Genomic DNA, 15,478 nt, shown 5'->3' on the forward strand with positions numbered 1-15,478 from the left:
CCCCTTTTCCTCCTGCCTTCAATGTTTCCCAGCATCAGGATCTTTTCTAGTGAGTCAGTTCTTCGCATCAAGTAGCCAAAGTATTGAAGCTTCAGCTTTAGCATCAGTCCTTCCAATGAATATTCAGAACTGATTTCCTTTAGGATGCACTGGTTTGATCCTTTTGCAGTCCAAGGGACTCTCAAGAATCTTTTCCAATACTGTAGTTCAAAAGCATCAATTCTTCAGTGCTCAGCTTTCTTTATGGTCCAACTCTTACATCCCCAATGGTCCAACTCTCACATCCCCAGTGGGCTTCCCTGATGGCTCAGAGGGTAAAGCACCTGCCTGCAATGTGAGAGATGCAGGTTTGATCCCTGGATCGGGAAGATTCCCCTAGAGAAGGAAATGGCAACTCACTCCAGTATTATTGCCTAGAGAATCTCATGGATGGAGGAGCCTGGTAGGCTACAGTCCATGCTGTCTCAAGGAGTCGGACACAACTCAGTGACTTCACTTTCCTTTTTCTTTTCTCACATCCATACATGACTACTGGAAAAACCATGGCTTTGACTAGATGGACCTTTGTCGGCAAAGTAATGTCTCTGCTTTTTAATATGTTCTCTAGGTTTGTTGTAGCTTTTCTTCCTAGGAGCAAGTGTTTTTTTCTTTTTTTTTAAATTTCATGGTGCACTCACCATCTACAGAGATTTTGGAGCCCAAGAAAATAGTCTGTCACTGTTTCTGTTGTTTCCCCATCTATTTGCCATGAAGTGATGGGACGGGATGCCATGATCTTCGTTTTTCGAATGTAGAGTTTTAAGCCAGCTTTTTCACTCTCCTCAAGAGGCTCCTCAAGAGCTCCTCAAGAGCTCCTCAAGAGGCTCTTCGCTTTCTGCCGTAAGTGTGGTGTCATCTGCATATCTGAGGTTATTGATATTTCTCCTGGCAATCTTGATTCCAGCTTGAGCTTCATCCAGCGCAGCATTTCACATGTGTACTCTGCATATAAGTTAAATAAGCAGGGTAACAATATACAGCCTCTATGTACTCCTTTCCCAGTTTAGAACCAGTCTGTTGTTCCATGTCCATTTGTAACTGTTGCTTCTTGACCTGCATACAGGTTTCTCAGGAGGCAGGTAAGGTGGTCTGGTATTCCCATCTCTTGAAGAATTTGTAGGGAGAAGATAAATTTGATACACATCGAGTTGCTCTTGGCTTTCTGTATTGCAGCCTTAGGTTTCAGCTTTCTCTCATCTGATAAGTCAGTTACTTCTTGAATTTCTTTTTTTTGTACCTTCCAGTATTCATCTCTCATTCCTTTTGTCCTTTTACAATTATTCCTCCTCCCTTTAAAATCTTCCTACTCTAATTTTAGTGGGGTTTTAGGAAGGTAAAGGGGGTCCAGCAGTCAGCAGATGGCCTTACTTTCCATTCCTGGATAAAATTTCTAGTGACATCTACCTCTGGGTAGCTTATTTACATCTTTCCCCCTCTTTATTCTGAGTCTGATTTTTTTGACAAAACTTACTGAGGTCAGATTTAATTATGTTATGTATCTCATCATTTCCTGTGGCTTTTAATCATAAACTGTGATATCTTTTTTTTTTTTTTTCCCGTATCTCTTAGTAGATAGCATAGTGTTCGGCCCACAGTAAAAGTTTTTGTATTTTTAAAGTTTTTGACATTCCGTTTGTCTCATGGACAAAAAAAAATCTTGTCATTCATTGTATTATTTGCTTACCTTGAGAATGTTTTGAAATGCACAAGGTGTATTTGGTTGTCACTGTATTGGGAGCATACAATTGGTACATAATGAGCAGAGATCAGAGATGCTTAAAACCCTTTGATAGGTGGAATATTCCTGCAGAGTAAATACTTGTCCCACGGGGAATGCCAGTAGTCAGTCCTGAGAACCATTGCTGGACGCTCTTCAGAGAAGCCCACCTCTCTGCCTTGAGATTGGCACTTGCCTGCAACCCTCTCAGATGGTGCCTTTGTTCATTCTTACCCCTCAGGCAGTGGGACCAGAAGGGTGGGCATTTCTTATTGATCCTCACTGCAGCTTTCTGACCACTGCCCTCCTCACTCCCTGCACCCCAACTCCTGCCCGGCAAAACAGAAATCCCAGCCCCGTTTGAATTTCATGCTGTATTTGTTTTAGAAGGAACCCATCTCACTCGTATAAAAGAACTTTATGTTTTAAATTATCGCATGTCACAATCAGTGTGCATGCTTAATAATCTGTATGATTGTATTATAAATACAATAAGATTATTTCTCATTTAATAAATACCTAGTTTATATGCATTCGTTTTCCATCCAGTTGACTGATAAATTAAAAGTGCAGGTTTCAGGGCACCCAAAGCCGGTGCTCTGTGATAAGCTGGAAGGATAGGGTGGGGAGGGAGGTGCAAGGGGGGTTCAGGATGGAGGGGACACATGTTTACCTATGGCCGATTTATACTGATGTATGGCGAAAACCATCACAATATTGTGAAGTAATTTTCCTCCAATTAAAATAAGTAAATAAAAATTTTAAATGTAGGCTTCGTTTTGTATAGAGAGTATAGTTGTTACTAATTTCACTTTTCACTATTAGAATACTTTTAAAATGCCTTTTGCCTCTATAAGACCATAAATTTTAAACAAATATGAGACATTAAGCAAGTATCATTAAACATTTTGTAAGGGTTGTTTGTTTAAAATGCAAAGATAAGAAGTACAGTTATCAGAATGTGATTAATTATAATTCTATGTGAACTATATAGCTGTGTCTAAATATTATATCCTTAAAATTGAATTGTAATTTTTAATGGACTATCTTATAGAAGTGTGTCTAGTGTCAGGATAATGAATATTTCATGTGTTTGTATGTATGTGTATTTAAGATATTGTTTTCTTTACCTGTGTTTTGTATAAAGCATTGACTTGAATTACTAAGCATTACCATTGTGTCATTTTGGTTTTTAGGTTGTGGAAAATGCCCTTAAGGTGAACCCAGTATTAGGTCCGCAAATGTTTCAACCAATTCTACCCTGTATTTTCAGAGGTATTATAGAAGGGGAGGTAAGATTTTTCTTAATCTTCTAATGTTAATGCTAGATTCTAGGGTTCTATTTTACTTCTTTGGAAAATTACTTCTTATTCATTGTTAGATACAAAAAGGACTTCCTGTTTGATTATTTTGCAGTAAATGACCTCAATTTCAGGGCAGTTATACAGCTTTGCTATTTCTGTCTCTACATAGGAAAGTATGAACTTCCTTTGCTATCTCATGTCTTTCACTCATACGCATGTGTGTTCATACACAAACATGTTAAGCATAGGAACGGGAAAAATAGTGCTAGTTTTGTTACATAAAACTAGGTAATGTATGAAATATATGAAAATACTGGTTTTCTTCTAACTTAAGCTCTTTAATAGACTCTGAATATATATGTTAGGAGCTTTTAAAGTAATATAAATGTGTAAGTATGCCATTGATAAATATTCTTTCTTTGTTCCTCTCTTTATTATATACATACATATATAATCCATAAAAATATGTACATAATATGTATATATTACCTTGTGAGACATATATATTTAGTAAGTTAGTTAGAACTCAACAATATTGGCAGTTCATTCTAAAGAAGCAGTATAAAGAAGAATATTATTTCATATCCCTGTTGATTGTTACTTTGTCAATGATTATTTATTATTGTTTATACTTGTACCATAACACAGTTTTAAATATGCTGTATTTTAATTGCACAGAGATATCCTGTAGTAATGTCAACATATCTCGGAGTTATGGGTCGAGTCCTGCTACAAAACACTAGTTTTTTTTCTTCACTTCTTAATGAGATGGCACATAAATTTAATCAAGAGGTAAGAATTTATGTACTTAAATTAAAGAAAATCTTTATCCAAATAAAGTTTCAAAAAAATTTGGTGAAATAATGAGTCTATAAAAAAAACCTTGAAGTATTTAAATTTTATTTTTTTATTGCCTGAATCAAATTTTATTATTATGTTCAAGAATACAAAATGAAGTCATACATAGTTGAATCATTCATGGAATTGCTTTCAACAAGCATGATCTTGAAATAAGTATTTTTGTTATTTTAAATCTTCAATAACCTATGCCATACGATAATTTGGGAAAAAGAAGAAAGAGGAATCTGTGAGTGGCAATTTGAAACTTAAATGTTGTTATCTCTCAAAATAGACAATGTTATTCTACTTAACTATAGGATAGAATTTTGATTTGTTTATGGTTGTAGTTTTTGTTACCTCATACATAAAGTGAAGGAAAAGGCAATGGCAACCCACTCCAGTACTTATGCCTGGAAAATCCCATGGACGGAGGAGCCTGGTAGGCTGCAGTCCATGGGGTTGCTAGAGTTGGACACGACTGATCGACTTCACTTTCACTTTTCACTTTCATGCATTGGAGAAGGAAATGGCAGCCCACTCCAGTGTTCTTGCCTGGAGAATCCCAGGGACGGGGAAGCCTGGTGGGCTGCCGTCTCTGGGGTCGCACAGAGTCGGACACTACTGAAGCGACTTAGCAGCAGACATAAAATGAAACAGGACTACTTTACATACAGTCATGTACTACCTTTGTTTCATTTCTTTAATGAACTTGTTCTTAATGTCACGCTGTGTTTCTATCATCATTACTGTAGGAAATGACCTTTTCATCAAAGTTTATTAAAAACATACTAAATTGAAACCAATCACCTGAGTAAGTTTGGAATAGGTTCTTCAATGAGTTGGTTACTTGAGACTACATATATTATAGTAAAATATGATTTTTATGTCTTAAGTGATTAATCTGTTAAGGTTTATAAAATGTAGAAGGTAGAATGTACTTGACTGATATCTCTAGAATGGAGGGGCAATTTGTGAAAAATTTAGGTTTGTGGCTGCAACAGATATTTCCGTTTCCACTTTTAATGAAAATCCAGAGTAAGGAAGTGCAAATTGTAGAATGTATGTTAGTTTTTACAGAATTAGACTAACCTAATTAGAGAACCTAGACTTCATTTTGATGAATAGACAGGTCAGATTTTTCATTAGCTTCATTAAATTTAGCTGTGATGGAATAATGTTAAAAGTTTAAAGAGTGTGTTCAGTTGAGTTCAGCAAAATCTGTTGAGTGATCTTAGTAATAACTATACATTTTTTGTATTATTTTAAATCCTCACAACAACCCAAGGAGGTAATAATATTTTTATATCTATCTCACACCTGAGAAAGTTGCGACTTGGAGAGATTTGGTGACTTGGTCACGTTTCCAAAGCTAGTAAGTGATGGAATTGATATGCACACCCCAGTAACCTCACTTCATCTCAGTGACCACGTTCTGCTGCCTCCTGTACATCCTGAAATAGGCACTTCTCCACTGTATACTGGAGACACTTGGTTTGACAAGCTTGATTTTTAAAGGGAGAGAGTACTTAACAGGCCATTTTGTAATGTTATTATAAGTCCTATGTTAGAACTATGTCCAGTATGCTGTGGGAAGTGAAAAGATACTGTTAAATTTTTTCCCTAGTGTTTTTTTTTCCTTCTGATAAGATACACATAGCATAAAATTTACCATCTTACCTATTTTCAAGTATGCAGGTCAGTGGTATTTAACATAATAATGTACAATCTTCATCACCATCCATCTCCATAACTCTTTCAGACTTATAAAACTTGAACCTCTGTACTCATAAAACAATAACTTCTCGTTACCCTCTCCCTGTAGCCCCTGGAAACACCATGCTACTTTTTATGTCTGTGATTTTTGACTACTCTAAATACCTCATACAAGTGGAATCTTAAAATATTTGTCTTTTCGTGACTAACGTATCACTTTAAGCCTAATATTCTGAAAGTTCATGGTGTGTGCGTGCTTAGTCATGTCTGACTCTTTGCCACCCCATGGACTGTAGCCCTCCAGGCTCCTCTGTCTGTGGGATTCTCCAGCCAAGAATATTGGAATGGGTTGCCATTTCCTTCTCCAGAGATCTGAACGTTCATAGTATTGTAGAGTATGTCAGAATTCCTTTCCTTTTTAAGGCTGAGTAATATTCCATGGTGTGTGTGTGTGTGTGTGTGTGTGTGTGTGTGTGTGTGTGTGTATAATGTTATTATAAGATAATGGCTATACTTCCCTGTGTTATACAGTATGTGCTGTTGTTTATCTCTGACACATTTTGAGTTGAATTTTGTATATGGTATGAGGTAAGGATCCAGCTTCATTATTTTGCATATGGTTATTCACTTTTTACAGTGCCATTTGTTGAAAAGATTGTCCTTTCCTCATTGAATGATCTTGGCACTCTTGTCAAAAATCGTTCAATCATTTATGCAAGGGTTTATTTCTGGGCTGTCTATTCTATTCCATCGATCTATATGTCTACTTTTGTCAAAAATATTTTGACTTGTCAAAAATATCACATAATTTTGATTACTAAACCTTTGTAATGCATGTTGAAATTCAAAAGTGTGAGTCCTGTGGCTTTTTTCATCTTTTCAGAGATGATTTTGTCTATTCAGGATCCTTTGAGATTCTTGATGAACTTTAGGATGGCCTTTTCTGTTTCTACAAAGAAAAGATATCATTGATATTTTGATAGAGATTGCATTGAAACTGTAGATTGCTTTGAGGAGCCGTTGTTTAGTCGCTCAGTCATGTCCGACTATTCGTGACCCGATGGACTGCAGCACGCCAGGCTTCCCTGTCCTTCACTGTCCCTGGAGTTTGATCAAACTCGTGTCCTTTGAGTCAGTGATGCTATCCAACCATCTTGTCCTCTGATGCCCCCTTCTCCTCCTACCTTCAATCTTTCCCAGCATCAGGGTCTTTTCCAATGAGTTGGCTCTTTGCATCAGGTGGCCAGTGTATTTGAGCTTCAACTTCAGCATCAGTCCTTTCAGTGAATATTCAGGACTGATTTCCTTTAGGATTGCTGGTTGGATCTCCTTGCAGTCCAAGGGACTCTCAAGAGTCTTCTCCACCACCACAGTTCAAAAGCATCAATTCTTCGGCGCTCAGCTTTCTTTATGATCCAACTCTCACATCCATACATGACTATTGGGAAAACCATAGCTTCGACTAGACGGACCATTGTTGACAAAGTAATGTCTCTGCTTTTTAATATGCTGTCTAGGTTTGTTGTAGCTTTTTTCTAAGGAGCAAGCATCGTTTTATTTCATGGCTGCAGTCACCATCCACAGTGATTTTGGAGCCCAAGAAAATAAAGTCTGTCACTGTTTCCATTGTTTCCCCATCTATTTGCCATGAAGTGATGGGACGGGATGCCATGATCTTCGTTTTTTGAGTGTCGAGTTTTAAGCCAGCTTTTTCACTCTCCTCTTTCACCTTCATCAAGAGGCTCTTTAATTCTTCTTTGCTTTCTGCCATAAGTGTGGTGTCTTCTGCATATTGGAAGTTATTGATATTTCTCCTGGCAATCTTGATTCCAGCTTGAGCTTCATGCAGCCCAACATTTCTCATGATGTACTCTGCATATAAGTTAAATAAGCAGGGTGACAATATACAGCCTCAATGCACTCCTTTCCAATCTTGAACCAGTCCATTGTTCCATGTCTGGCCTACCTGTTGCTTCTTAACTTGTATATGGGTTTCTCAGGAGGCATGTAAGATGGTCTGGTATTCCCATCTTTTCCAGAATTTTCCACAGTTTGTTGTGATCTACACAGTCAAAGGCTGTAGCTTAGTCAATGAAGCAGATGTTTTTTCTGGAATTCTCTTGCTTTTTCTATGATCCAGTAGATGTATTGACATTTCTTAATATTGTCTTGGAATCCATGAATGTGGGATATGTTTTTATTTATTAATTTCTTAATAGGGAATGTTTAGTATTTTTTGTTATATGTCTTTCACCTCCTTGGTTAATTCCTAAGCATTTTATTCTTTTTGATGGTAATATAAATGGAATTGTTTTCGTACTATCTTTGTTAGATTGGTCACTGTTTATGTATAGAAATGCAACTGACTTTTGTTTGTTGACTTCATATTTTTTAATTTTATTTTATTTTTAAACTTTACAATATTGTATTAGTTTTGCCAAATATCAAAATGAATCTGCCACAGGTATACCTGTGTTCCCCATCCTGAACCCTCCTCCCTCCTCCCTCCCCATACCCTCCCTCTGGGTCGTCCCAGTGCACCAGCCCCAAGCATCCAGTATCGTGCATCGAACCTGGACTGGCGACTTGTTTCATACATGATATTATACATGTTTCAATGCCATTCTCCCAAATCTCCCCACCCTCTCCCTCTCCCACAGAGTTCTATAAGACTGATCTATACATCAGTGTCTCTTTTGCTGTCTTGTACACAGGGTTATTGTTACCATCTTTCTAAATTCCATATATATGCGTTAGTATACTGTATTGGTGTTTTTCTTTCTGGCTTACTTCACTCTGTATAATAGGTTCCAGTTTCATCCATCTCATTAGAACTGATTCAAATGTATTCTTTTTAATGGCTGAGTAATACTCCATTGTGTATATGTACCACAGCTTTCTTATCCATTCATCTGCTGATGGACATCTAGGTTGCTTCCATGTCCTGGCTATTATAAACAGTGCTGCAATGAACATTGGGGTACACGTGTGTTGACTTCATACTTTGCTACTTTGCTGAATTTATATATTCTCAGTTTTTTTGGTGGTATCTTTGGGACTTTCTATATATAAGAACATATCATACATAAAACATAATAATTTTGCTTCTTCCTTTGCAGTTTTGATGCTTTTTATTTCTTTTGCTTGTCTATTTGTTCTGGCTAGAACATGCAATACTGTGTTGAATAGAAGTGGTAAAATTTGGCATCCTTGCCTTGTTCTTGGCAAAATAGAAATAATGACCTGTGGCAGGTGCTGGTGCTGCTTCAGTTTGTTGACAGTATGAAGGATTGGAGAGAGATGTTATAGGGTCAGACTTACTTCTGTCACTGTAGTAAGAGCACTGGCTTTTCATGGGACACTTATTTTTTTTCACTTTTCAATGTGAAGAAAAAATGTTTTTCACAAAGAATTGGCCAAAAATTGTCAAGCCATCATGTTTTGAGTCTAGAGACTATGTGAATGAAAGAGAATGTAATATTACTGTCGTTCAAATGGCTACTGTTGATTGTGAGCCGTTTTAAAGGACATCAGAATTAAATAGGACTAGGACTGATGCTCAGAGAAGGCAATGGCACCCTACTCCAGTACTCTTGCTTGGAAAATCCCACAGATGGAGGAGCCTGGTAGGCTGCAGTCCATGGGGTCGAGAAGAGTCGGACACGACTGAGTGACTTCCCTTCTTTCACTTTTCACTTTCATGCATTGAAGAAGGAAATGGCAACCCACTCCAGTGTTCTTGCCTGGAGAATCCCAGGGCTGCCGTCTCTGGGGTCGCACAGAGTCGGACACGACTGAAGTGACTTAGCAGCAGCAGCAGCAGCAGGATTGATGGTAAAGCTGAAACTCCAGTACTTTGGCCACCTCATGAAAAGAGTTGACTCATTGGAAAAGACTCTGATGCTGGGAGGGATTGGGGCAGGAGGAGAAGGCGACGACAGAGGATGAGATGGCTGGATGGCATCACCAACTCGATGGACATGAGTTTCGGTGAACTCTGGGAGTAGGTGATGGACAGGGAGGCCAGGCATGCTGCAATTCATGGGGTCGTAAAGAGTCGGACACGACTGAGCGACTGAACTGAACTGAACTGAGGAAAATGAGTTCCAGTAAATCCAGATAGCTTTGAACAAGCAAAGATGTTGCAGAAGGGTTTGTCTCGTCTAAACATTTGAAAACAGTTGTCAGATAGTAGAGAAAACCAAGTTAATTAGGAGTGATTTTATATTTTTAGGTAAGAAGTTGGGTTCATTGTAGTGCACCTGCTTAGTCCATCTCTAAGCATTTGCTAATCAAAGCCTTTCAGAGTTGTTTTCTGTCTTGAATGAAGAATACTTTTTAGACTAAAACCTAATTCAGTTTAGAGCCTAGAGTATTGAAGAATGGTGCTTTTGCTGTAGGGAAATTTGCTAGAAAATGACGGTATTTGTAGGCCCCTTTTCTCTTTAGACTTCCTTTTTCTTCCAAGGGATAGCATCTTTCTTCTTGTAAACACTTGTTGTGGAATTCAGGATTGGGGGAAGGGCTTTGGGGATTATGGTTTTTCACCACTCAGCATCTTGATTTTCATTTAGATCATGTAATTTTAATTTGTTTCTCACCTTGTCTTCCCCCTGTTCTTGATGCCTGAGTTGGGACTTCTCAGAATTTATTTTTGCAGATACTGAATCTTTGTACTCCCATAGGAGTGGGGGTGGTGATCTGGAAGTTTCTAATTGTTCCTTATACAGATTCTCAGCTAGTTTTCCTGTATTTGAGCTCTATGCCTCTGTCTTCTTTGTGGCTTGATAATTGCAAGATTCTGAGAAACAAGTCTGTTTGCATTAGACTGTTTTTCCCCTGGCAAGCAATTTGTTTCCAGGCTTTTTTGTTCTGCTAAGTCACTTACTAAGCACTCTTTCATCCACTTGGCCATCTTCTGAGAAGTTGTTGCCTTCTTTACCAGTTGTAGTTTCTTCTCTTTTATAGACCATGTGGGGTTATTTGTTTGCTTTTTATATTTATTTACTCTCATTTTAGTGGAATTTCAGAGGGAGTGAGCAAATGTTCAGTGCTAAACTAAAATTGTTTTCACAGTGTCAGTATGCTTCTAGGGTAAATAACTTTTTTCCAAAGATTCAGTAAGTTGTTTGTAGCTGAGTAATTGGAATAATATCTGTTTATCTTTCTACAAAACTGAGACTGAATTATACCTTGAGTATTTCGTTGTTTTCTAGAAATGTTATCATCTTACTCTTTCTGGCAATACCCTTTAATTTAGACTTTGTAAATTTGGGGGGAGGAGTGAAATATTTTGATAACATACTTCAATTCTATAAATTTTTCATCTTAAGGAGATGACTTTCTTCAAGACCTGCCACTTAGATTATTTTCCCCTTAATCTGTTTTAAGTGTTTGACTTGAAATAACACATATCTTTATGATTCTGCAGAGATTGAAGATACTTTTTTATTTCCACAAGATGAATGATTTTTCATGAAATCTTATGTAAAAATGACATTTTATTGCTTGAATAGCAGCTGCTATGAAGGTTAGATTAAGAAGACAACATTTAAAAAAGATCACTATTTGCATAAACATTTTATTCTGTTCCTACAGGGAATATAATTATATAAAACTACTTAATTCTTACAGAAAGCATAAGTCATATTCTTTAAAGTTATAAAAGCGATAGAACCAGTCAGAAATAATTTTTTTCTTTCTACAATGGGTATTTATTTAATTGTGGTATCTTTAGCATGACCTGCCAGGGTAGATTCTGGCATATGTTATCAAAGTAGAGAAATCTCATCATCTTTTTATTATGCTGCTTAAGAAATACTTTAATTTTAGAAATTAATAGTTCTCTGCAATACTGCAGAATTTGTTTGCCTCATGATTCACTATAACTAGTCATCAACATTTGTTACAGTTGTCTTATTTCTGTTTTTATTATGTGCTGTTGTTATAATAGAGCAAATAAATGTAAGTTATAAATAGTATTAGACCATAGAGATGTCTGTCTCTGCTGATTACATCTTCATTTCAACCACATGTTACTCTAGTTTTACTTGTATATATTAGATTTTAGTAACTTGATACTTTCTTTTGTATGGTTATGCTTTGTTTTTAAAATCTTGCTTACTTGATATTAATTGCAGTAAATCTGTAAAGCATCTGAGCCATTCGTTTCCAAATTAAGTGAACATTGAAGACACATGGTATAAATCAGCAGTTACTAGACTGTATTGCTTCATGGTGCCCTTAATGTGTTAGTAACATTTTCACAATGCCTCTAGAGTAAATATCTAACTGTTCTTTTGATTACGTAATCCAAACAACTTAATTTGTATTCATGTCCTTATAACTTTGTATCTATTGAAAATTATACACAAATACTCTTTATTTCCTTCTTAAATAGCCGCAGTTACTGATTAGTGGAATGTGAATGGCCATTGGGCACTACCAAGATTCTTAAACCTTAGTTTCAGGTTGGATACCTCCACTTTCATCTCCTATTGTACCTTGACTTTTTGGTAGTACTATGCAAAGATAGGAAGTCATTGAAAGGAATGTAATGTTAAAACTGGGAACTATATTTGAACTAGTAGTTCTTGCAGTAATCGACAGATGTCACTGTGTTTCTCTGAATAATTTTAAATAACTTTGAGTTCACTGTGGCATCTTAGGATACAGCACACCGTTTGGGGAGCTCAAGTATAAATGATTGTCTTGAACTAGTAAGTGTTCATTTGACTGTTTATTATCTTTTAAACTGTTGGGAAAAAAGTATTGAAGCATTTCTTGGAAAAATGTAGAAGCACAAAAGTAGGAAAGTATGGGAACTCAAGGTTGATCTTATGTTACTAAAATCTGTGAAGTACAGATTTTGGTATTAAATGCACTTTTTAAAAGGTGTGAGAAGTGTACAAATGTTTATAAGCAAACCTGAGACCCACTTCCAATCTACACAGTGAGTATACTTGGTCGTGTTTCATTATATAGATTCTACCTTTGCATTAGTTAGGGTTCTTCAGCAAAACAGAGCCAGTTCTGTGTGTATGTAGAGAGATGGAGAGAATATACACACATACAGTTGCGCACACATGAGAAGCGGACATGGATATTAAAGGAATTGGCTCATATGGTTGATTGCAAGGACTAGCAATTTCTAATTTTGTGGGGCAGGCTGAAAATAAAAACTTGGGCAGGATTTCTGTGTTACATTCTTGAGACAGGGTTTCTTCTATTTATAGGAAACCTTAGTTTTTTCTCAAGGCTTTCATCTGATTGAATGACACTGTACTCACATTATCTAGGGTAATCTACTTAATGTCAGCTCATTGCAAATGTAATCATATCTGCAAAATACTTTCATGGCAGCATCTAGACTAGCATTTGACCAAACAAGTGGACCCTTAGCCTAGATAAGTTGAACAAGTCTATTTGGCACTCAATTAATTGGCTCTCAAGATTAATTAGATTCCATTTCTGATTTTGCTCATTTTTTTCCCCCAGCTCACAGGTTGCCCCACATTCTTGTATTCCAATTCTGTGGTTTGTTGGAATTGTACTTTAACCTTTTCTATGAGGCTTTTGCCTTTAACAGTACTTATAAGTAAAGAGCATTTCAAATATTTTGAGATGCCTCCTGGTCTTTTTTTCAGATGGACCAGCTTTTGGGAAATATGATTGAAATGTGGGTTGATCGCATGGACAATATTACCCAGCCTGAAAGAAGAAAACTTTCAGCCTTGGCTTTGCTTTCTCTTCTGCCATCTGATAATAGGTGAGGAAATGTTTACTTAAAATTTGTTTTGTTAAAGCATCAAAGAAGTATTAGCACTGTTTTGGCTATTGGTATTGCTGTGTATTGCTGGGCAGTGCTGTTTTATGCATATGTATGCTAATTTTTTTAGTTGATAACCAACCAGGTGTTGATCTGGATCTAAAAAGGTGGGAATGGTGGGCATTACAGTTTAATTTGTTGGTGTTCATTTTACCAATTTATTTCATTTTTGTCTGAATTCCCATTTTAAAAAATAACCAAATTTTATTAGATCTAATTTTAGGTCCTTGTTTTATATAAATATATTAAATAAATAATATTTCAATGTCAGTAACACTTCATAAAGTGTATTATCCTCCTAGTAATTCAGTAGTTTGTTACATAATTGTTAATTTTGGATTATCTCTAAAGAAGCTTACAAGTTATTTTTTTCTCCTTATATAGATGAAGTCATTATATTATATTTTCCAAACTTTATTAAAATCCTCATTTCCATAAAGCAAATACAAAATGCTTTGATTTGGGGCATTTAAAGAAGAGTAATTTTTTTTTTTTTTTTTGCCTTTATCCCTGTCTTTGTTTGGCATTATATTTCTTTTTGGGGTATTTTTAATTTTAGAAGTATAAAAGCAGGCCTTAAGACTTCATGTTGTAGGAGAAGAATAATATACTAGATTTTTTTGTCTTAGAGAATTTTTATAGTACCTGTATCCTAGTGATAAATTAGTGAAATAAGTGCAGTTAGCTTTAGAAAATCTTTCAAAAAATTTATTATTATTTCTGGTATAGTAGTTTGAATTAAGAACACAGATGATTATTTAGTCCTCACATCATAATAATATCATATGCTATTGTATGTTATTATAAAAATAGATAATAATCTTTGAGCCCTTTTACTGTTACCCGAAAACTGGGTTTACCTCTTGGTGAGTGTCCAGCCAAAAGATACAACCAAGTCAAAGACTGGGAGAATGAAGGATTTAGTACTTGAAACAAGTAAGGCGAGTACCAGGGATCTTTCCCAGTGCAGTGTCTCCATGAACAGCAACTTTTGGGAAGCTTTAAGCTCCCGGTACTTGCGTAATTATGAAGGGGCATGGGTAGTCCACAGAGTCCAAGCTTTGGTTGATTGAAGTCACGAGGGTCGGTAAAGATGAACATCATCATTTCTTAGTTTCCAGTTGATCAGGAGGTTTAATGCCTGGGAAGTTTAAATTCTGCAAAACTGCTCAGGAAAGTGCTTCATACGCTGATTTGTTATGTTTGCTACTTCTCTTGCTTGATAGCAGTTTGTTCTTTTGTTCCCTTAAAATCATTATTATTAAATCCTTCTCAGTGTTACGCATTGTAGCCAGGCTTAGATTACAAAATGGCATAGGCCAAAAATGGCTTCTCTTATATCAAGAAAGCCATGCCTCATTCTGTTTCTCTAGGGACCCCCTACCTTATATGCTTGTTATATTACCATTTGCCTTATATTTCGCTAAGTACTTTACATTTATGTCTCATTTAATCTTTAAACAGTCCTGAGTTAAAGACATAATTGTCTTGTTTTTATAGAGCAAAGAAATAACTTAAAAATGTTAAATAACTTGCTTAGGGCCTGGTAAGTGGCATGTCAAAGGGAAGATTCTGACCTTGGGCGGTTGATGCCAGAGCTTGCTCTTTTAACTCCCAGGTGGATGTATACAAGGGCAATGTTATTTCCTCTCTGAGAAACTGAGTGGCGTCTTACTTATTTTTGGAAGCCACATTGAAGCTACCAACATTTTAACTTACTGGTCTTGCCCTTCTTTTTAGTAGAAAAACAGTGACTAGAGATTTAACAGGCCTTTAAAGTGGAGATGTTAAAGAACCTGTTCTTTGGCAGTAATCAACACTTGGTAAACGTTTGCTCAGTAAATTAATGAATGGAAAAAAAACTAAGGTTGATAGAGTGTGTTAGAGTGTTCTCTAACATAAAGTACTGAGATTAAGAGAAAACTTGAAATGACACAGATTAAAAGATGAGAAAGTTACCTACTTGTATCTAAAGCATATTTGTTTTACTATTTTTGATATTACAGTTGACTTCAGTTTTTAATTTAAAAAAAAAAA

General features: G+C 36.2%; 1 protein-coding gene across 1 annotated transcript in view; it reads left to right on the plus strand.

Moving 5' to 3' along the window:
• The window catches only part of IPO11 (importin 11), a 209,483-nt gene that overhangs the window by 129,213 nt on the left and 64,792 nt on the right, over positions 1 to 15,478 (plus strand). Inside the window, exons 25-27 of the mRNA XM_010845507.1 lie at positions 2,953 to 3,048; positions 3,739 to 3,852; positions 13,260 to 13,381. Of these exons, the coding sequence (XP_010843809.1) occupies positions 2,953 to 3,048; positions 3,739 to 3,852; positions 13,260 to 13,381 (332 nt within the window). The remainder of the gene's footprint in view (positions 1 to 2,952; positions 3,049 to 3,738; positions 3,853 to 13,259; positions 13,382 to 15,478) is intronic.

This window comes from Bison bison, unplaced genomic scaffold (genome assembly GCF_000754665.1).
Source record: "Bison bison bison isolate TAMUID 2011002044 unplaced genomic scaffold, Bison_UMD1.0 scf7180017864218, whole genome shotgun sequence".
Taxonomy (NCBI): domain Eukaryota; kingdom Metazoa; phylum Chordata; class Mammalia; order Artiodactyla; family Bovidae; genus Bison; species Bison bison.